The sequence below is a fragment of the Microplitis demolitor genome, chromosome 1 (genome assembly GCF_026212275.2).
Source record: "Microplitis demolitor isolate Queensland-Clemson2020A chromosome 1, iyMicDemo2.1a, whole genome shotgun sequence".
Taxonomy (NCBI): domain Eukaryota; kingdom Metazoa; phylum Arthropoda; class Insecta; order Hymenoptera; family Braconidae; genus Microplitis; species Microplitis demolitor.
Genome location: NC_068545.1, coordinates 16,536,130 through 16,561,391, shown reverse-complemented (window position 1 = coordinate 16,561,391; position 25,262 = coordinate 16,536,130). Strand labels below are relative to the sequence as shown.

General features: G+C 30.0%; 1 protein-coding gene across 5 annotated transcripts in view; it reads right to left on the bottom strand.

Annotated features, from left to right (window-relative positions):
- The window catches only part of LOC103580635 (amyloid beta A4 precursor protein-binding family B member 1-interacting protein), a 159,651-nt gene that overhangs the window by 30,666 nt on the left and 103,723 nt on the right, over positions 1–25,262 (bottom strand). Inside the window, exon 1 of one of the 5 annotated variants that reach the window (XM_008562462.3) lies at positions 24,098–24,835. The exons of 3 other annotated variants lie outside the window; for them this stretch is intronic. In XM_008562462.3, coding sequence (XP_008560684.1) covers positions 24,098–24,214 — 117 coding nt within the window. In that variant the 5' untranslated portion in view covers positions 24,215–24,835. Of the gene's footprint in view, positions 1–698; positions 849–24,097; positions 24,836–25,262 lie in introns of those variants that run through there. One more of the 5 variants, XM_008562464.3, reaches the window with a different exon arrangement.

Below are 25,262 nucleotides of genomic sequence, written 5' to 3'. Positions count from 1 at the left end.
CAACAAAAAATTATTTTTTGTTTAAAAATTTTTAGATACAGTTTGTAAAAAAGAATGGGGCAAATTAGTCAGCTTGGACAGTGCAGCCAATTAAAAGATTTTAATGAAAAAACATTATTGTTTTTAAAATGTTTGTTATTTAAATTATTTTTTACTCGTGACTAGAAGGAGCAGATTCTAAAGTAAAAGAGATCATAGTGTTGACAAAAGTTTTTTTTATTTTCTGATAATTATTAATTAGCTGAACTGTCCAGTCGACCATCTTTTGTTGTTTTTTTTTTTTTTAATATTCGTAATTCAGAATTTTCAAACAAAAAAAAAATTTTTTTGATTGCCTCGAAAATGGTGTTTCATTTTACCCCAGACGCTTACAAAATGTACAGTGTCTCATTTCGGGTAGATTACATTTACAAGAAGGGTTTATAAATTATATACTGTCACAAGTTATAGCAATTAGATTTGAGTTTGTAGCAGGTGTCCGTGGTCACGTGAAGGCATCCGACGTACAGTAATCTTTTATGCCTTCTCGCACTTGCTACTTGCTACTATCCTTCTTTCTCTGTCAAATACTTCAGGGGTAGTAAAAGTAACTCCAAACAGTTGTGAAGCTTTCTAAATTCACGGATAACTAAATCCACTTTGCATAATTTCATGCTAATGTCTTATGGCTTCTTGCAATAAACCAAGCATATACTTACATCTATTTGAACTTTATTGTGGCTCTTCCACGAACGAAATAATCTGTCCATTTTGATAAATCGCTATTAAGTACTATTTAAAACACTCTAGATTTTACTCTTTGTCAAACACTTTTTTGATCATTATCATTTGAGTAAGTTTAAAAAAGGTTTTCATTAAAAAATTTTTTGGACGGTTATTTTTTTATTCCATCTAAGAAAACAAATAAGGAGAATTTTTTTTTCTTAATTATTAAACTATTTGATAAAAAGAAATTTTAAACAAAACAGTAATAAAATTTAAAACGAAAATAAAGCACTTAAAAAAAAAAATATTTCTGTTATTATGTGATATAATAATAAATAGTTTTGATTTATTACTTAAGAGTACAATGCTTAATCTGTATCACAATAGTGCTAGAGAGAATTAAAAGCAAAGTAATTGCGCGAGATGGACGGGCAGCAACCCTCAAAGCCGGTCGTAGGACGGAGTTAGTCCGAGTACTGGATGTTGTCCCGCGAGGGATTCAGCGTGGAGCCTCAATTCCGTCCTCTACTCCTCTGATGTTTTCGCCTCCCTCTTTTACTTATACACTCATGTAAGCTCTGCTTTTCTCACTCACTCACGCGGCAAGCTACCGAGTTGTGCTTTTTATGCGCATGTGCAGCTATCGATTCCGCGAGAGTTCCCGCAGGACGTCAGATTCCCAACAGGAAAACTGTTCTAAGCATACACCAAATGCTTACAATATGTATTTATCTTCATGTCTATCTATATATGTATATATTTTTAATCTTGTTTATCTTTTATGTCAAAGTAACTTCTATTGGTTAACTTATATTACTAGAATAGTAGTAGAGTTAACCCTGAAATTTCAGAGTTATTCAAAGTTTAAAGCCAGTGTGAACTTAGGTCTGTTGGTTGACCGTCAAAATGACCGCGAAACCACGATCTACTATCCCGAAGTAAGTGGTGAGAACAAATAACGAGAACAATCTCTCGTAAAATCTATATGAAGAGTACTACAGGATAACGAGAAATATTACTCTAGAGATTCTATATTTAATGAAAATATTCATACTTTATTTATTATTAATTTATCTGCAGTCTTAGATAATTTGAATTAATGCTAATTTTTATAAATTTTTTTTTTATTCGGTCTTGGAATTATTCTACATTAATCATATACTGAGCAACGCAATTAAAAGTAGGGAAGAGGAGGCAACACAGTCTCCTTAAGGATTTTTTTGTTTATTATCAAGCTACCTGGCACGCTGCATCACAGTCGGTTAAAAAATGTTATATGAATCTCGAAAATTTTTAAAAAGAGATTTTCGATTTTTGTATTTTGCTGAAGACAATTAGTTCGTTAAAGCAGCCCATAAGGGTAAATTGGAATTACTCAGATAATTTAAAAATAAAACATTTTTCCGCATTTTTAAATTTCCAATTTTCATGCATATTATTTGGATTCCAACAAAAAATCCTTCCGAATAATGCCGGTTATTTATAAAGCAAAAATTAATTACTTTGCATCTAACGAATAGAAAAATACGCAGAAATTGAATTTAAAATTTTTTGTCACGAGTCCAATTTGCTTCAATCATTGAATCCGCAGTGATAAATTAAGAGAAATTAGAAGGATGAAAAAAATTTATTCTTAAACTATTTAATATCTAAAACCAAAATAAATCAGTTAATTAAAAATGTAATTTTTTTAAATTATCTCATTATCTATATTAAAAATTTAGCGGGTATGATAAACTGAAAACATGTATTTCTGTTAAAAGTAACACTATATGACAATAGTCCAGACGACTATTGAAAATATTTTTTTTTTCTTTTTTGATGCAATTCCTACTGGTGAATTGACTGTAACTGAAAATAAATGTAAACAGCATATATATTTGAAATAACAAATCGAGATGTGTTATACATTTCAAACACTAAAAATAAAACTTAACCATCGTTTTCCATCTACATAAGCAAGTATGAATGTATATTTGTGATTTGCTTTTAACTTACATTTTTTATTTTAAATTTTATATTTTATATGACGATGATATCAAAGTAAAGTGTTTAAATAAAATTGAAAGCAAAGTATAAAGTAAAAAAGTATATGTCTGTTAATGAATAATAGCACAATTAACTTTGCTTTCATTTATATAGTGATATAACTAACTGCTTCTATAATTATCTCAACCACATTTGTTTCACCTCCCGTTTCTCCTGTAACGTAGTTGTCTCTAAGTATCGTAAATGTACACCAGCATTATATTATGATCTTTAAAGTGAGAAAATTGTACAGAACACGACCTTAAAGCAACATGACATTAACAATAACACCAGCAGCAATATAGCAACAACATGGTAGTTAACCAACCTTACTTCCTCTGTATATATTACTTTCAGTCACTCAAATGTCATATCAAAATTCACTCGTGCATATTATACTGCATTTGAGGAGTACATCATTTAAACTTTTCAACATACAAAATTTCATTAGTGTGTCATTTTTTTTAAATCTAATAAACCTTTGAAAAATTGTCTCGTGATGGTGTGAAAAATTCTTTAAAATAAAACTTTAAAGGATACTATACAGAAATAGCTACTTGTCATCTCAAGTATCGATAATCCCAGAAGGCTCGGAATTTTCCCCTTATAATAAAAAAAAATATTTTATACAATCTAGTTCACAAACTTCCGGTATTTTTTTTAAAAGTTCTTATAAAAATTTATATATGTTTGATAATATGTTTAATGACATAAAATTTGTTATATAAATTATGAAATTGCCAATATTAAATCAAGTGAAAAATTTTTCATAGAAAATTTAAAAATTATCAAAAAAAGGCGTAGTAGGTTTTTTGAAAATATCTTTATAAATACTAAGTTATCCTAGAAATTGCAAGATAACTTTTTTGTAAAGCTTTAAATTTTGTTCAAAGGAAGGTTTTTTGTATTTTTTTTTTAATTTAATAGCTATTGCAATATTTGAAGTTGAGAGTTCGAAGAATCAAACACAGAAATTCGGAGCTGAAAATTTTCTGAGTTTTTCTGGACTTCATAAAAAGCATTATTTATTTATTTATTTATAAAAAGACTCAACAGCCATATGGCCAGTAGCAGGGTCACAAAAAGAAATATAAGTATAACAAAAGATGATGTGGCATCGAGTTATGAAGTGAGTTACACCAAAATTTTGCAAAAATAATAATAATAATGATAAAAAGTTGATTTTTTTTTTTTTGCACAAGTATATAGAAAAATAAATTTCATATTTAAATCGACTATTATAGTTGAGTTTTGGTATAATAAATAAAAATAAAAAAAATATTTTATATTATAAATCGATTTCGCAATCTTTCAATTCTTGGGTGTGTGTTAAATGTGAAATTTCCAAAAGTTATGAAGTTTTTAGTTTTAATACACTGGGGAAATGATCCAATTTTCGTTTTACCGAGGGTAAAACTATGTCTGAAAGCTCATTTTCCATCAAAATAACGGATGAGTACACTAATGGTCCATCTAAAAAGTGAGCGTCAAACATTTCATTGTTCTATTTTCGTTAAAGCAAAGTACTATTGCAATATTCTTTAAAATGTAAAATGAAGTAATAAATATAAAAAAAATGCTTTCGAATTCTACTCTGTAATTTTTCCGATTTTTTTATATAGTAGTCTTTAAATAAAATATTCGGCTCTGGAATTGATATTAAATATTCGTTCAATATATATTTTGGAGCAAATAAACCGAATAAAAAAAAAGTAGATAAAAGTATTCACTACTGCTCTTTTATAGAATTCCAAATTTCCAGCAAGAGAAACTCCACTAAATTTTATACATAATTTTATTTTGTAAGTTGAGATTCATTATCGTTAATTCTAGCTTTATTTCGTCTCTCTGTACGTTTTTTTTTCTTTTTTTGGCTCAACTACTTTGTTCTTGTCATAATTCTCTATTTTTATTCAGCAAAGGTATTAGTATGAATTTATTAATTACAACTTTCATATGAAATATAAGCGAGTTTTATTTAAATGTACATAAAAATTACATATATATATATACATATATTTTTGTAAATTTAGAAATTGAAAAATCAAAGTCTTTTGATAAAAAATTCGACATGATTTGATTAAAACGAAGTGCCCGTAAATGTACTCTAAAAGTATTTCAAAAGTTTTTATTTGTCGGTTAATACTGAGGTTATTATTTTGCATAGCTTTTACGGTGCGTTTGTACTTTGCTCAAAAACCTGCAGTACACTCTTTAAATATCAGCATTTGCTGCTCCTCACGACAAAACTATAAATATGCTAGTCTGACCCTGGTAATTTTTTTTATTTTTATCTTTTACTCCTTGTCCTTCTTATTGCTGAATATATCACCGTGAAAAGTCGTGCACTCAATGCTTCTGGTTTGGATCTTACAAGGGCTCAACGTGCCGAGAAAAGTTCGCTGGACGATACCATTAACAAAAGACAAAATAAAATATTCGAAGACAATTCGGAGCACACAAGAAATTACCTTTGTACTGAAGAAATTAACATCAACATAAAATAAATGTAAGTAAAAAAAAATATTTACCGCTGTTTCTGCATCTTTTTATTGTCTTAAAGTGACTTAAGAAGCATGAATTGGTTTATGTAAACAAAAAACTGTCTTTGAAAAAAAAAAAAATGAAAATCTGAGCATTTAGGCCAAAACTTTCGGCTGTTTTCGAGCTTCTCAAGAAGTTCGATAACATTATTATGAATACAATAAATAAAAAAACAAATAACTCTTAAATTTTTGTTTACGATTGTTGTTGATAAGACGCATAGATCCGGGCAGGAGTGAATTAAGTAATTGGTGTGAAGAATACAAAAAGTCTTGAATTGTACAATAACACCAAAATATTAAACATCTAAAACAATTTCAGAAAACGATATTTTTAAAGTTTTGTAGACGAAATTTCATAAACCATCAAACTGATCATGTGGTAATTACGAAAGACTATGCTAAAGACGAAAATTTAGTGTAATTTTTAAAACAATTAGTTAATTACACTATGTGCTATCGAGGAAAAATAGGGTGAATTCTTATTTTGCATTTTCTTTCGTAAACGATATCTCTCGTACAGATCAACCGATAAAGATAGTTTTTGCGACAATCGACGCGTTACGTCAAGTTCTAGAGCTGATCAGATTTTAGAATCGATTTATCAAGTCGTTTCTGAGAAATTTAAAAAAAATTGCGAAATAAATATAGTAAAAGGTCATTGTTACAGAAAAATGTCTCCGGAAATAGTAAATGCTTATATGCCTGGCGGCTTTTATTACGCTATATACTCTATGTGAGGGATATGGATGCAAAGTTCGTACATTGATTGACAGGGTTCATATCATGAATTAAATCCCTTGATTACTTCCTTTTTCTATCTCAAGTTTTTTACCCTCATGCGGTATACATCACTAAAAAATGTAACTTCCTTTTTCAATACAAGTCGACTATAATAATGCCGCGGGATTAATGGAACCCCTTAAATCCAGAGATTGACATTTAAATTCAATTATATAGGGTTGAACTAATTTCTAGGAGGTTATTCTGTATAAGTCAATAAATGATAAACTATTGTCCTTAAGAGAAATAGATGTAATTCAAACTGTTTTAACCTAAGAAATGCCGGAGGAGTTAAGATAATAAAAATACAATTCAATTAATAGAGCAAATGATTAATTGCTTGAGATAAAAAATTATTTGATATTTAAATGAATAAAATTAAGAGTCCTTGTATACTATAGTTACAAGGATATTTTAGTATATTTATTTATAGGTCATCTAAATTATCTGATAATATTCTTGAGTACTTTTTTCTTTATTCATAAAACTCAACAACTTCTGGAGTTCCCCGATAAGAATTGAGAGCAGACGTTAATCGATTAAATTAAATATAATAAAAACTCGTATTGAATTTTATCTCGATGAATTGACAAGATTGAATTGATGAAACTATATCAGCTGACACACAAAATGCTATTGTTTTTATTTATTTGTTTTTTTTTTTTTTATCTGTACTAGGTCATCGATTTATAAATGCAAGCTCGTATTCTATGTACGGTCCATTAAGAAATTGGCAGATTTACGTTTAGGATAGTGATATCAAGAGGAGAAGAGAAATTTGATCTTGCGAGAGTGTATTACTGCGGTCAAGTTAACCCAGATTTAGTCAAATATTGTAAATATATCAACAGTTTTTAAATCATAAAAGTATGAAAAGATAAATGATAGAAAATATTTTGAAACATATTAATGCATTTCATGAAATTATAATTATTTTTCAAATACCCTCATGTAAAAAAAGTTGATTCCAAAAATGTTCCGAAAAAGTTTATCAGTGGACTCCAAAATTTGAGATGATTCTGAATTTGAGGTTCATAATCTTTGGAACTTTTGACTAACACTAATGATAATGATCTATATATATATATATATATATATATATATATATATATATATATATATATATATATATATATATATATATATATATATATATACATATGTATATATGTACATTATTCTCTATAACTGTGGCAGGAAACAAGTAATGAGACTTGAGGGCCGATTCTTTTTTAATTGACCGCGCCCTATCTCATTGTTGTCCTACTGAAGGTTAAATTATACTAAAAGCAACAAGCTCAAACTTAGCTCAGCCAAAAAATACGCTGAGGAACAATATATAAAATACTTGAGTGACCACTAGTAAGAGATTTAAATTAATTTAACAAAAACATAATAACCTCTTGTCTTAACATACAATGAGTTAAAATTGAAATAGTATTTCAAGTAATTTATCAATGTATTAATCAATTGATACATTGTAAGTATATTAAACAAATAGAATTGAACGGAATTAACCCTTTGGTAAAAGTATTTAAAAAAAAGGATCACGTTCGTGTTCATGTATGCGACCTATCGATACTGCAGAAACGGAAGAAACCGCAGAACATAGTCTACTGCCGCAGTATCTAACTTCTCTTTGCTTCTCATTTACTATACTCTAGGTACTAATTTATAATACATACTCTCAATCTTAGAATTTCAATCAAAGTAACTAAGTAAATCACATATTGAGTATCGTTGAAATTTCAATCAGGCAATTTTATTAACGTATTTTTTCAAACTTAATTTATATATGAAAATAATTATATGGTGAAAATTATTTGAAAACTTTTTAGGCAATAATAATATAATTAAATACTTTACAGAATTTGAATACTCGTTTAAGTAATTTTTAATACAATATAATTAAAATATACTTTTCATAGTACCAGCATCAAACTTCAAGTTTCAGTGTCTGTACAGCTAATCAAAAGAAGCCAATCTCAGCCCAATGTTCAAACAAATATTAACTATTTAACTATTTAACTAAAAATTCAAATTATTTTCCTAAAATGAATCAGTGAAAAGAACTGCAAACCAGTGACTATTCTTTGATTGGAGTACTTGTCACTGGTTTATTTTAAAAGAATATAACATAATCGGTTTTACTATTTAGCTGATAAAAATTTATCGAAAAAATTTTCATCTATTACTTGATTAAGATTATGGTACATAAATTCTATTCAATGAACATGAAAAATTACTGCATTATCGGTAATTTATGTCATATTTGCATATTTTGTTTACATAGCTACCTGCAGCATAGTAATTTCTTATGCAGTGAAAACAGAAAAATTATCGGAGCGTAAAATTCTTCCTTTAAACCAAACTACGTCGTATGTTCATTTCAAACTAAAACATGAATTCAACTTTAATTTTTTTACCCTTATTAAAGAATATTCCAAAATAACCTTGAAGAATCGACGATTTCTTTTTTTTCTTATTACTGCTTTTACTTGCTTGTCACTCAATACATTAGAGTATATTCGTTCAAGGCTTTTTGCTACTCAGGAAATCGAAAAGTCGCAGGTAGTCAACCAATCTTCATTATTATCATCTATCGTCTGATATTTTCAGCTTTTTTTTTTGTTTGTACAGGAAACGTCTTTCTAAAAAATTAAAGATGTAACAGTGTTTTGACAAGCTTTTAAGTTATTATCTGGGCCATGGTCACTTTCAATCATAAATCAATGAAATGTCATTCGATACTAAAAGCTTATATTTTAACTACGCAATATACTTTTTTAAGGTTAAATTTTTAAGGTCAAAAAAACTTCATATTCGCACCTTAAATACTCAGCAATTAACCTAAATATGTGGTAATGTACTAAATGATGATTGGTATTTTCCCAACCATTATCACGAAAATATCAGAACCAGAATGTTAAATATTGTCGTGTATCGTGTCACACAACTTTCATGGTATCTAGTATCAGGGTATCACGTGGGATTTCCCACGCGTAATAATCTCCCCTGAGACTATGAGGAAATATAAATCAAAAGTATGAAAATATAATAATGTATATGCGAAATATAGTTGTTGTACAATGTCGTTACAATTATTTTTTGTTTGTCGAAACTCACATATGACCCATAGTAGGGACAAGCATTGCCTATTTATAACATATTGACTGACCCCATATTCTTTAGTTTCCTGTTTTTGTAATGCAGTATATACTGTCGTTTGCTGTTTTTTCACATTATTAAACTGACACCACGTTTTTACTGCGTTGTAATAAATTAATTATGAATTAAATTGATAGAAAATAAAGAAAAATCTATGTATATATGGATGTATTTTTATGAAATTTTTGCATACTTAAGCTTAGATCAAATCGTGTGTTCTGGAGCCTAAAGCAAAGCGTCAGCTGACGCCTGTTCTAAGATTAGCTGATCGGAGGAGAAAACCGGCTCTATATTTATCGAACATGGGCGTTGCAGTTGCCGGTGCAACACACTAGCGGCAGTGAATATATTCTTGACGATGTGATTCAAGTACACTAAGGCCATTGAGCTTATTCATTCGTGCTTTCGAATTTTATAAAATCCTTCACATATAGTGAATGTACTTTAAATATAGTTTAATTAGCAAATAATTTATTGTTAACCTCGGTAGAAATCACTTAATGATACCATGAATTAATCCACATATTGGCTAGCATATTTTGATGTTTTTTGGAAATCATTTTATTTGTACTGCAATCTAAAAACAAGTATGTAGTCGAAAACAACGCATTTCAGATAACATTAAAACGCGATCAGCATACCATAGATATTTAACATACTTTAAAATGTGTGAAAAGTTAAAAAAATCTACAATTTGATTTTTGCCTTAAACGTGGAACAAATTTAACGTGTGTAAAAATAACACACTTATTTTTAGAGTGTAAAAGGAATGAATCTTTATAACCATTGACAATATTAATGAACCGTGGCAAAAGGAGACACCATTTTCAAAACCATGTAAAACTGTTTTTATTTATATATTTATCGTTCTCTTTAGGAAAAAGAGGAATAGATCTTTAAAAGATTTATTCACGATGTTCAAATCACAGACGGTAAAAATCGCCTCAAAATAACTTTATTTCCGTCATATTTTTATTCCGTTTATGATGAAAAATAATAACATTTATTTTACGCTGCAGTGCCGTTTTAAAATTTAATTAAGATAAGTATCAAAACGATATCGAATAATTTTTAATTCTTAGAAATTTGAACAATTTTTTGAGTAAGTATTTTTGCATAACTCAATAATTTGTTACTGATCCATAAAATTGAAAGTAATGAATGACCATTTAATATCCTCAAATGATGACATTCTTCTAATCAACGATTGGCAGCTATAAAACGAGCAATGAAATCACCAAAACGAATCCATTTGTCGTGAAAACGTTTTATAAGTGTGGTTAGGGTGTATAAGTCGTAGAAAATAAAGCGATAAAAGGTAAGTCGTTTAAGTTTAAGAAATTCAAAGAGGACGAAAAGAGAATGAGTCATCGACGGTGGTCGAAAAAAACCGGCAACTGTACAAAGGAAGACACGGGTGGCAGGCAGTCGATTTCTCGTCGTTCTTTACATCATGTGTTCATGTTTAAAGCATTCAAATCGGTGTTCCTGTGCTTACTTTAAGAAATAAAACGTCGGTGTGCGGCCCTCATGGAGTGAATGCCAAAAATTGCTGACAGGCATCTAGACTCTAGTCTTTAAATTTTTGTCCTCAGAAAGATGGAAAAGCCACGCATCACATTGCTTTTTTCAAGTTTTTACAGCTATATCTATACATATTTCTTATTGTTTCGAGCATTGTATGTAAGGCTTCCTGCTGATCTAACACTCAATTTTTACTCAACACATGTGTACGTGCCGACAACATCTGAGTCTTAAAGGCACTCGAAGGTAAAGTTGCGAAATGAATTGAATATTTCTCTCACGGTGGTCACATTTTTTCCCTCCCAAATACTTTATGAGATTCCAGGCAATATCTCATGAATACTTAAAAAAAAAAAGGCTCGTTAATATAAGAGCCCAAAAAGTTGAGGTAACTAAAATACGAATAATTAATTTAATATTTAATAATTAATCAAGAAAATTACTTGACTGATTAATTCGCGGAATGGAAATTTCAATTTTTTTTCTTTTTATCCTTAAATTTTCAAGTAATAATTCAAACAGTAATGAGATATTTTGAAGTGGTTTAAAAATTTTAAATAATTTTATTAACAAAAGAAACAAGTGTTATTATCAAATCACCTAGAAAGTATTCAGGAGAATGTCAATAAAATTTATTCTCACTGGGGTGTGTATGTTTAGTATCGTAAAAATCATTGAGGGAAAACATTGTGTTGAGAGCTGCACTTTGATGATCTACCCTAGTGAAAAAGTTTAGGGTGTATCTAACAACAAGAAATTGATGACCCTGACACAATGCTAACAAGGAACCTGAAAATTTTATTTTACTCCACCCAACATAAATATTTCATTCCACCTTGCATTAAATACTAAACTTTTATTGCACTTTTGTTATTGTATATCTTTATTTACGGCTGATTTTTTTCTTTTCAGTTAAATATATATAAACGATAAAAAAAAATTTTAGCTAAAATAAAAATGTTTGCATACAATCAAAACTTTAGTAACATTTTTTTCCTTTAAATTTCAAATCTATATTACTAATACGAAAATTTCAATAAACGCACGCTGTTTGCCTTTTAATCTTCAACCCTTAAATCAACTATGAACAGAAATATGTATAAATGGAAAGACTAAATAACTGGTAGCCCTTTTCAGTATTTGTCTGAACTGCTAGTTATTATATATATATATATATATATATATATATATATATATATATATATTTGCTTTCAAAGAGAGCTATGCACATATTTCTTTCATCTTTAGTTTTCATTTTTCTTTTTCATGTTTCTATAAAATATTTTTTTTTTCCTCAAATGTAAGAGTCAAAATGTCTGCAATGAAGAGAAACCATTTGTATAACTTACAGTCATAATACTTGTGACTTTGCTTCTCATTTGCTCTCAATATTTTTAGACTTTATGATTTTTTTTTATGTAAATACCCACACCCATAAATTCGTACGTTAAACACTAAAACTGATAGGAGTAACCCTATTCCTTCTATAGTCGCAACCCTTTCGTTATTTGCTTCTCGTACTTCGTCTATATGAATATATATATTTCTTAGCTTTTTCTTAATGACAGAAATCTTATTTTCGCATGCACCGCTGTCCCTTCTATAGCCGGTATTTCAAGCGCATTTTTTGATAATATATTTTAGCTTAAACCAAAGTCTTGATAATACTTTTCTAGGTCTAATGTCTATTAACAACCAAATATCTATCAAATTACACATACTTATAGTATATAACAGTTGTACTAAACTATTGACAGGACTGTTCAACAATGTGTATTGATTTCATTTGGGTCAACTTAGATGCTTCCGGCCCCATTCTAAATCCAATAAACTCATGATAGGCCTAAATTATAATTGTATATTATTAGTTCAAGTATAAAATATGTACTCCGGCTTAAAGCAATGATAATTTTTAGTTTTCAATACAACCTAATAAATGTTTTATTAAATTACACATAGTATCCTTAAACTTGAGTATAGTTAAAAAAAACTAACAAAACAAAATAATAAAATGAAAATATTATTATAAATAAATGAATAACAAAAATCACAAAATATTATTATATTAGTAATATTTATTAGGCATGTGCAAATAATGTTAGAATCAAATAGTTCGAATTTTTAACTAATTAGAAAAATTATAATTATTTTTACGTTTTCTAATTATTTGTTAAATTTCAAAAATTAAACTTTTAACTCACATGTGATAACTTATAAAAATTTTTTTACAATAATTTATTAATAAGTCGGATATTTGAAATAATTTGAAAACTGACGAATACGTCAATTTTTTTTGATAGTTAGAAAATTTATGAAGAGTTAAAAAACTGCCGAATTATTTGAAATGTTTCGAAAACTCTAATATTAAATCAAGTATTAATATTCAATCTGATACGAATAATTCGAACAATTTAATTATTTGAATTTGAACACTCTTAATGTTTATTTATTCATTCATTTAAAAAATGATTTAGTCCCAAGTCAATTTTTGTGAGATTAACATGTATCGATCTCTAGTAAAATTAATATGATATTTTTGTATTTAAACTCATGTACCCCTATGCGTTTATAAAAGATGTATATTATTGAAAAGTTTTAATCCTGGACAAAAAAAAAAAAAGAAAAAGATTACGGAACGCTTTCATAGGGGATACAAAAAAAATTTCTGCCTGAGAACTCGATAATCAATAAATAGTAAAAGTAATTTAAAAAAAAATCTGAAAAGGTTAAAAAAAAAGTTAATAAACGTAGGATAGATTTTTTGTTAACTTTTCTTTGCCTAAGGCAGTTGTCGATAAATAAATTTTACGCTCGTCTAAAGAATATTGAATACTTGAATACTCTAATTAGTATTTTATACAAAATTTCAATAAACGTTAACTCTGTAAGATAAAACAACTAGAACTATTGTTTAATGTTGCTCGGTTGAGGTATTTTCCGTTTTTCGTTACGAAACTCAGTAACTGCATGACCCGAAGCTATGTTTACATTTCGCCCTGTACTTTTGAGTGTTGTTACCTGTTCTACCGACGGTTAGTAAATTGCAAGGAAAATTCATACAAAAGGGTTGCGTGTTCATGAACAATTCAGTGAGGGTGCTATGTTGCGTGCGCACAACTCGATATTATGCGTCGGCACGTGCCGACACTGTCGTGCATGCAATTTACCAAATTTCCGGAAGCGAGACGTTGACTTCAAGGCCTGCAAGGCAGGCATATATGATTATCTACAAGTTACAGAGTTGTTGACCGGCAGTTGAATTTAAAATCAGTGTTATTTTTCGATGCTCCAACGGAAATAATGAAAAATGATCATCAAATATGTACACATAAAAAAAGTTGACTCGGCCCAACATAGTTTTTGTTTTCATTCTTTTTATTCTTGGGCTGAGTAAAATTACCTCTTTTAAATTCGAGAACATTTTCTTCGACTGAGATAATAAAAATATTGAATCAATAATAATTAGATTTTGATCTAAGTAAAACAATCGTAACTTAAGAGTTTTTTTTTTTAATGACGTTTATTTTTTTTAAAACCAAGCAAAAAAAAAAACTATTGTGACAAGATGCTTTTTTGTCTTAGTTGGTGAGTATAGTACTTGGTTTTAATATATATCAATACCTCAAGCCAAGAACTTTTTTGTGGGGCAGAAGAAAATTTACTCTCCGTATAAAAAAACTACTTTATCGACTCAAGACAACAGTCCATTGGAATGAAAAATTTTTAATCGTGTTTCAAACGTCTACGTTCATTTGTCGCAACATAACAAAGGACTTAAACTGAGATATTGCTTACCATTAAATTGAGTACTTTTCAACCTTGACTTAAATCGCAGATTATCTCGATTCAAAATTAAGTAATCTTAAAATAAGAATTTTTTACTCTTCGAACAAATGATTTTATTTTTAGGCGTAAAATCTAATTTTCTCACTTTATATATCTTAATTTGAGAAATGTATATTATCTGGACCTAATAAAAAAAATCGGTCTATCGGTGAACCCTACGGGCCTGCCCCAAAATTTCCCGCTGTCTTCAAGCTCTAGGAGCTCGAAAACATTAGTGTGAATGCATTTTCGAGCTCTTCAAACTCGAAATTACGCTTGCGTGTTATTGTTTTTTATGAGCTTTTCAAGCTCAAACAAGTTATATTTTATGTTAAGGTTCGATTTTTCACACCTTTCAGATATTAACAAGCCGCGTCGAATGACGCCTTGACGATCAAAATGGGTTTATCCGTTCAAAAGTTAAAGATATTTACATACGTACTTACGTACGTATACATACACACATACATACACTCGGACATCATCTTAAAACTATAGTTAGAATAGCTTCTTAGAACCTGAAAACGTCAAGATCTGATAGAAATTTGATTTTCGAAAATCGGACTGAAACCAAGAACTTCCTGAATTTTTTGAAATTTTTTAATTTTGACAGATTTTTTAAACCAAAAAAATGTGCTCTCTGTAGAAAAATGCCTAGTTATACAGAACAAAAGATTTCTTGGCACAAAAAAACTTATTTCGATAATCAACAAAGTAATGAATGAATAAAGTTTAAATAAAGGCCCATTTTACTTCAACCAGCTTTTTCGTTTTCATTAAAGTAATTCTGGTACCAACCCAACTCTTAAAAAAAAATTTTTTTCTCAATATTTTAAATGGATCACACTATTCGGGCTGACAAACTTGCCTTATCCTTTTCTACGAACCGTCCCTAAGCTTTTTTTAACAATAACAAAATTTTTACATAAATGTGATATTTTTCACGTCTGATGATGTAGAATTTGAATTTAAGATGAATATAAACCTAATTAGTAAATTTCAATAAGCCATTTAGAGTTTTAGTGCAAAGGATTCCAACAAAGACTTAAGTTTTTTAATGAATTTGAAGTCAACCAAATTTTACAACTGCTTTTTTTCAAAATCCTGGTATAGTTTTGGTTTAATAGCCGTTGTTTCTTATTAACTTTACTCATGATAAAAAAAATAGGAGCATATAAAACCTAAAATTAAAATTAAAAAGCTGTCAAGAATTATCTAAAATAATACATTAGTTCGATAAAGAACCCACTTTTTTATTGCTGGAACACACGTCTGCGTTTACATATCTTTTTTTTTTTTTTTTTTTTAATTGAAACACTCATTCGAAATTTAAAATATTAAATTTTATCGATCAACAAAGGGTTTCCTATCAATTTAGTCAATAAATTACAGTTTTACGATGGCAATTGTGTATGGCATATAACTTTTTTTGGCAGCTGTGTTTATTGAACACTTAAGAAATGTATAAAAGATATGTATTCTGTAAATATGATAAATAGAAAGGCGCCATTTAACGGAAGTGACCAATGTCGTATGTATATCGCTAGATATCGTCGTGGCGCAATTCCGGTTCAGCAGCTGCGTACCATCTGTGAATTATATTCTTCGCTAAAAAGCTTACGTCGTTCATTCGATTATATCCCTAACATCTATATATACATATGTTATATATATATATATATATATATATATATATATATAAGATTTTTTATTATTCATTTTTAGTTCCGTATTTCTTCTTTTATCGAATAAAAAAATAACGAAGAAAAAAAAATGATGTAGCGAGAGAGTGGGTTTAATAACGCGTGACAGCGTGGTTAGCAGTAATGATAGTCTTTAGGGCGCATTATACTCGGGGTAAAATTGTCGGTTGCACGTGAGAAGGCTTAAATATGAGACTTGCATTTCAGTTTAAGTTTAAAATACGTGAGAAAAAAGTCAACAAAAAATGATCAATAATTCATAAAATTTTGCTGATAACTAACTTTAAAATTAAAAAAAAAAAAATAGATATTTTGACACATTCTTAAGTCGAAAAAATAATTACGAGGGCTAAGTGAATCTCAGCAGAAAAAGATTAATTTTAAACACGGTCTAATGAGAGTATGATTGGGGTCGTTATGAGACACATAAAAACAGAAAAGAAAAAGAAGGTGAGAGAAACACGAAAGACGCATGTGTGTAGCCTGAGGATACTTTATACCTTCACCTCCCTCACATACTTTGAAACATAAATAAGCCTCTTCGAATGGACGACCGATGTTTCTACCGTGGATGTAAAAATATTTGTTCGGTAAAGCAACAGCTTAGCTTAATTTCACGCCTATCTCGGATTTAGTTCTGGGTACTAAAAATTTCAATTTTAGAGATATTTTAAAAAATTCAAAATTAAGATCTAAAATAATTTGTATTTGATATATTACAATTATATTCTAAGAATATTTAAATTATTATTTTATATCTTAAAAAGGTATTTTTCTTTGTTATTGATGAAATGTATTCAATATATGTTGTAGGAAAATATTTAAAAAGAATACAATTCAATAAAACTTTCTATTATCAAATACTATATTAAATGTCCATTAATCATAAAACATTATATCAATCTATCATTTGTTGTGTCATGTCGGAAAAATAAATATAAATTTTAAGTTTAGTATAAATAACATTATTTTCGATAATCTTAAAAAATATAAGTTGAAATTTATATATTCCACACTTATCTTAACACATCGTTGCTCAATTAATATAAACTACTGTGGGGAACTAAAATTTTGTTTGAACTCCCTATATTACAACAGAGGGGTTGAAAATGCCTGAAGAAAAGTTTGCAAAAGTGAGTACATAAATACAGTCGAAGAAATCGCAGTATTATGGCGGTGGATAGACTGTTGGGGATATGTATACAAAGAAAGAAAAACGATGAAAGAGAAAGATCAAGAGTTAAATACATTTGAAAAAAAAAAAAAAAATAATAAAAAAAATCCAAGTGTATTTTAATATGTGATGTCATGAAAAAAAAATATTGCAAAAGACGAAAAGAATATACAGAAAGAAAAAAGCTAACGAAATGCGGGTGCCAGGATCTTCCTCAGACCTGAATCTCGGTTATATTTTTTTTGTTTCGCTATCCGCGTCTTCATTATTTCCTAGAAAGAAAGACGATCTCTGTTGGTTGATCTAAAAAGACTGAAAGAGTGTTCTTGGCGTTTGAACAAAGACGATGGGCGTACGAGGACAAAACCACATGAATAAATTGAGAAGGCATATGTATATGGAGCTAAAAAAGGATAACAAATAGAAATAAAAAACAGACGAAATGAAAAAAAAAGTATCGCGGCTAAAAAGATACAGAGCGATGTTGTGTGCTTAGTTATCCTGTCATTGTATCTGTTATCCTGTCATCGTGTCTGTTCTTGTCACGCTTTTAAATTCGAAACCAACAGAATATTTTTTATGATTGTATACATTCATTTGAATATGATTGTGTACTGATGAGCATTAAACTCTTCACCTCGTACAGACGAAAGACGAGTGCTTGGTCACTGGATAATTCAGGCGTCAAAAGGAAGCAAGAGTAACGCACGAGGAAATAATACTTGTGAACGAATAAGTACTTGACGTCCATCTATAGATCCATTAGAAGACACATGTGCATATGTGTTGCTAAGAAGTGCCATCGACATTTTGACTGACGATAAGTAGACAGGATTTAAAATCGAATGAAATCTTTTCCGCTAAGTCAGATCAAGAAACACTGTGACACCAACCACGACTTTCGAGTACTACTCATGACATATTTTTTATATTTTTAAATGTCCATCGATAAATATCAGTTCCACTTAGTACAGTTTACTATCACTGATGCAGGAAAAAGGAATGAATAACTCGTTAGTACAACAAGCCATAAATCTTAGGATTTTTCGAACCAATGAGCGTTTCATTTAAGCTGAAGAGTATCATTTAGAGAAAATGAGCAGGACACTGCCGAAAGCAGTCGTCGTCAATGAAGATTGTAGATGTGTTTAATTGGCCGTGTACTTTGATTGTTAAATTTTCACGCTCGTGTGGCCTTACCATTATTTTGTCTCTATAAATCACATTAAATTTATGATCTAATCGACTAATAACTAATTAATTGTTGGTTTATTATGAAAAATTTTATGAAAGTTATAATATATATTATAGTATTGAATTTATTATAATCTTCTAAATTTTTTATTCAAATATGTATACATTTTTATTACAAAAAACAAATTTATAGATATATGATGTGACTGTATTAAATGTTAAAGGAAAGAAAAAGATAAAAGGAAGATGGTGAGATGTATGTATGGAGAGAGGAGCTAAAAATATCTCGCTTGTGCTTCGGGCACTGCACTCTACTCCGGATTCTTATGATAAATATTTCTTCCCAAACGTGTTACTGACCGAGTAGACTGAGTGTAGTGTATGAATGTATGATGACGCACTTTAACTCAACATTTTTTTCCTACTGTAGGCTTATAAAATCGTCAGAGCTCAGGAAAAATAACGTCAGCGATTAAAACTTTTTTCTTTTAGATAAATCCCTTGTCAAATATATTTCATTTAAATATGTGTGCATTCATTTTCTCAAGTTATAACTAATCTCGCTGTACAGAAATAGATTAGTTATTTCTGAGAAATCTGTAACATTTATATGTATATATATATATTCAACAAAGGACTTAATTTACTAGAATCCATGAAATATGTTAATGTTAAGTAAAATAAAATCTTTTTAGCTGGGTCATTTTAATAAAGCGTGAATTGGGCGGTGTGAAATTAGTTAGCTTAGTTGTTCTGCTCGTAAAATTTAAAACACCGCGATTCGATTCGAGTGAGAATATAATATAAACGCGTGACTCTTCCCCTTAGGGCTATTGCTTACGTCCCTGGGAATGGAGCTTGAGATTTTTTCGCACGAATGTACACACCCGCTTGATATTCTATACAGCCTTTACACTAATGTACTAGTCGGTAGATATATATGTACTTGCTTTACTAGTGTATCGTTTAAATTCACTTGGATACGATGATAGTTGAAGAAGTTAAGAACCGCGTGCAGTCCCACCAGCCTGGCGCCAAGCAATAATAACTGTTCACCCACGCTGAGATCAGCTTCAGGGTTTTTTGCATCCCATTCGTGATGTGTTGTATAGTATATAAATGAAACTGATAATCCTTTCAGGACGATACATCATAAACCATGTGTTAAACTTAATATTTTACAATGTATTTTAAAGTTTAAAAAATTAAATTAAATTTATTTTTTTATTTCACTTGTTATTTATTGTTATAACCGTACTTATTGTAAAATGTAAGCATCTATAACAGCGTTATTATTTTTATGAAACCAAGTTTAAAAAAAAAAATAAAAATACAATTATTATAACTTACATAAAAATCCCCTTCATCTATTTTTATGGGTCAATGTACGGCTCTCAAAGAAATGTCAATCGGATTGTATGTTATTTTTTTTTTTTTTTTTTTTTTTTTCATGTTATGCCAAGAGCCCATTTCAAAGTTCTGAGACCGAGACAATCGACCCTTTCGTCTAGTTTCACTCCATGTCTAACGTAGAAATGATCACAAAGTCGATAACAACATTAGGTATTGATCATGACTTGAGGGCATTGTCTGTCTCCCAATCTACAAAAATTCTCCCTTACGTGCTTAAGAACACCCTCCTAACATTTACGGAAGACATAAATTCATGTGTTTTCTCGATTAGATGGTCTGGTAGTCCATGTACTATACATATATGTATGTACATATATTATTATGCTTTGAGGTCAAAGTAATCTGATTTCAACATCTAATACATCGTAGAATCACATTAATGTGAGTATATACTTTTCCAGATGTAATGCTTTACTCTAGCTTCCCCGTTGGGATCAAGATGGATGATGATGTTTAGTGACATCAAGAGTAAGTAAAATGAGAAAAAAGTTTAAGACAGTAGAAAATGCAAAAAAATTGTTGGAACATAAAGACTGATTCATTTAATGCATTTTTTCATGATTATACTATTTATCTCTTTCATTGTTTTTATCTCTAAGTAAATTAAATCTGATAAATCTTAATTCACAAGATATAGCGAAGTATATTATAATATATTGCTTACTTCCATAGTAAATTGAGTTAAACTAAAAGAATTTCATAAAAATACCGATGAACATGGTTAAACTTAGGTTTTTACTATGTACTAATTTATGGTTTTATACCACATTACTTTGGTAGAATAGAGAACTTTTTATATCAAAAATCGGCAATTTTTCAAATTTTTATTAAAACCAAAATTTATACCATTATTAAATTAGATTTATGTGATAATTAAACTCCTTGACAGATATGTAACATTTTATACAATTAGTACAATTATGTGTGAGACACGAGTTGTGTAAATTGACATCCAAGCTAAAAGCGAATTTTTCAATACACAAGTGTATTATACGTAAGTTGCAGTAGATTTATACATTAGTGTTTTCAAAAATATTTGAAAAGTGCGCCAAGGCATGCTGATAGAGGCAAGTTATAAAGGACGCTTATAAATTTTGCCACAAGATAAGTCAATGGTTTAATTCTGTATTTTTTATATACTCTATACCTATACTTCCGTATAACTAAAAATATATTTTTACCAAAACTCCGCCAAAAATTTACATTCCTGCTCTGTTTAGAGGGAAAAAAGTCATTCTTTCCTTTTATGAGAAAAAAAAATAATAATAATTAGCGCATGCGCCACTCTTCTCTCAAAGCGAGGCAAAAATTTAAACTTTCAGGTGCAGATCTGGTGAAAGATTGTATACACACTACAGATAGAAGTAAGACGTCGACGAAAAATTATTCTCGTTTGAAATGGTATGGTGTCATAGTAAAGCCGGACCATGTTGGTCGCCTGACTAAAGTTTAAATAAATGCATGCAAAAGTTACTATAGCCATAGTAAAATTGACAACGATTATATCCCAAATTACTGTAACCATTGTAAATTTTACTATGGCCATAGTGGTTTTTGCATGTGTTTATTTAAACTTCCGTCAGTTGGCCAACATGGTCCAGCTTTACTATGGGACTCTAGTACGTCAAACAGGGACCATTTCTCCGTGTGAGGTCACAACTTAAACAATTAGGTATCTTTGTTATTTTCTGTGCAACCCCTAATGTTTTAGCTGCTGGTTGTAAGTTGTAAATCTCGTAAATTTCAAATATGTATGAGACAAACGTTATGTTCAAGTGAAAATTTAGTAAGAATAAAGTTTTTAAGTAAATTTACCAAGCATTGAAATATTATTTTAACCAAGTCCGAATGTAACACAAAGTCGTACCAATATTTAACATAATATATCGACTGTGGCACCTGAATAAAATAAAATGAGGAAAATGTACATTCGAAACGAATTATGATAATTCTTCTTTACAACAGCTCGAAAAGAAAGCTTGAGTGGTAGCAACCTGGGAGATTTACTCGCTTGCAGAAACCAAAAGGGTCGTTTTAGCAAATATATATGTATATATGTATATTATGGAACGCAAGGAAACTCCAAGGGTGGTGACGGTGAGTCATGCTTTCACCCCCGTCATTCAACCCCCATTCTCGTTTCCTCTTTCATGCCTTAACTATCTCTCACTCGCGGAGAGATATTTTCACTCTGATTGACGATATATCTGTAGACTTATAATCTTAAGTTTCTCTTATTGTTAGTATCTACAAAAATTTACAAAAAAGATATGTTAAGTAATTGAAGTAATACTCGAAATCCACAAAAATCCTTTCGTTGACGCCATTATGATAAAAAAGAAAAAAGTTATTGAGATCGTCGAGATCTGCGTGCGCAAAAAAGTATAGCGAACCGAAAAGTAGAGAAGATAGGGTTGTCCTCTAGTCATTTTTAAAGACGAAGGACAAAATAATTTAATGTTATTCCGAATTATTCAGGGAAACGCTGAGCGGTCCGTCAAGGTCCTCGCGTTCAGCTGGTGTTGAATCATCCAGCGCAGGATAAGCGCGCGCACAACCAACTAATGCTTCGTGTATTTCTGACTCTTTTACTTGTACTGTCTGCGTATGCGACGTTGTCACATTTTCTAAAGCAGATTTGCGTACTCTTTTATCGTATTTCTGTTTTATTATTTTTTTTTTATCGTTTCGTTTTGTCGGCTTATGTGAGCTTCACTAAACATAGAACATTACTAGCCAAATCAATTGTTTGTTTTTTTACTATTTAGATAAATATAGAGACTTTTTAAAATTGTAGCACACTGCAGTTTATCGTGTTAGTAGATATACAGCGTATGATGATCTCAATATTATATTTTTATGAATCCGTACGATATGATACAAGTAGTGTCCATCCACAACGCGATATGCTAATGTCATATTCATTGTATTTATTACATTACACAGAACATAAAAACACACATATATATATATATATATATATATCCAACAACGATGTATCATATGAGGATTAAGCACCATAACTGACCACAAGTTCTGGAATGTTACAGCGAGCATAAGCTTGTTGTCAGACTCAGTATGCGGCTCATAATTGTCCAAGAGTAATAGCCAACGTTTACAAGTAATGATCGAGTATATATGTATATGCATATGTAAGTAGAAAAAAAAAATCTTGGTAATGTAGCAATGGTAATGGCGCAAAAACTCTGCTTGGAGAAGAATATGAGCAAATGCATAAAGCGCAAGCGCATTAATGTCAGCCCGGGTAATTCAAGTAGCTGTTTCTGTTGCACTTATTCTTAACAAAACCACAATAGATGTAACTGTAAGTCGAAACTTGAGACTGGGTTATTTTCTGCACCCGACATCAATGACCGAATAAGAGTCACTTTTTAAAATGTACCCAAGTTTTAAGGACCAAATGAGACGTATGTGCTGATCTTAAACCATTAAATTATTGTATAGTTAACTGAAAGTGTGGGAATATAATTAAAATGAGGTTGGGTGAACAACAGGAATGGATTTTCGGGGTGAGTGTAGGGTCAGTCAGACGTTGTAGCAATTACTAAAAGCTGAATTACAAATTTAAACTGTGGTTACTGTTACTGCTAATAGCTAAAAAGCAATATTAAGTCTAATATCGCAACTAAATTCAAAGGAGTGCCTCCACATGGCTGTTATTATAAGAGAGAGTGAACGCTAATGATAAATGATAACATTACGATAATGGCTACATAATGATATTGATATTTTTTATATGAGTCCTCTTTAATATATTTTCATGGCGATAACGCAAAAGTTGGGTTGATAAGAATGACTAATGTTCACGGAACTTTATCATACTTTCCATGCTCACTTTTTTATACTTAATATACGTCTGGAAAATTCTAAGCATGAATATATATATATATATATATATATATATATATATATATATATATATATATATATATATATATATATATATATAGAAAGAAATGATGTTTATAATTCTTAGACTTGCGATTCGCACGTGTATTGATAGTAATATCACGTACCATGCCTTCATCGATAGATCCGTCCTCCTCAAAGTAACAATCGTCCATCTCTTCCGGTGGTAACTCACTAGATGCTTCCGGTGACTCCTTAAAATCTTTATAGTCTTTCCAATCCATTTTTACTATCAGCCAACGAATTAAAAAATATATGTACTTTATATATATATATTTCCCAAATTATTAAAGACTCCGTTTATTTCACTAATCACATATCGATTCAATCGATAATTTATCAACACCACGTTTTAAATTTTTCCCTCCCATTATTTCTCACTTTTTCTATTTAGTCATCAAGTTAATTTAACAATCACCCACATAAAATTTTTGAATCATAAGAATTTCAATTAGCAAGAACTTGACATCAATTGAATGTCAAGATAACATATATTGTTTAAAATATACGTAATTATTAGTTTTGGCACTTATAAAAAATTTTTAAATATATGTATAATAAATCACAATCACTAACACTTGCAATATTATTATAATTCAAAGGAATTTAAATGTCACTTTGAGAACACAATTGATTATTTAAATATAAATACCAACTAAATTTATCGATTTATATATTATATTTACTGTGAATAAATGTAAAATAATTAGAGGCGATATAGCAGCGCGTAAACGAGAGGGAACGTGATGTTAGCGCGCGTGCGGATAAGCTCTATTGCAGCTGCTGCAACAGCGGGCGAACTGGGAATGCTGGAAGTAGTAGTATGGAGGATAGCTCGAGGTACTGGTCGGAGTAGCCGGCCGGAAAGCGACGGCTGCTTCGCGTATATAGCCCGGCTTGCTATGGCTATGGTACAACACGCAGTCAGAGTGTGGAGAGAGTGGATCGCGTCACGCAGAGAGCGACAAAGACCGCGGAAATACTATGTTGGAGAGTGGAGTAAGAGAACCAACTGAGTTAAAAACATTCGAGGCTTAAATAAGAACAAGGGAGACAGAAACAGCGGGGGCGTGCAAGTGTTGCTTCTCTCTTTAATTTTGGCTTCTCACTTTTTTTTCAACTTTTTATCCTTCTCACGCAACTTACCAACCATACCAGAGTTGTTTAGTCTTTCGCTTCAACATAACTTGTCTTTTTTTTTTGTTCCCCACTCTAAAAAGTTTCTGCTCCTACCACTCGCTGACAGTTACCGGGTTCAGGGACGATCCTTCC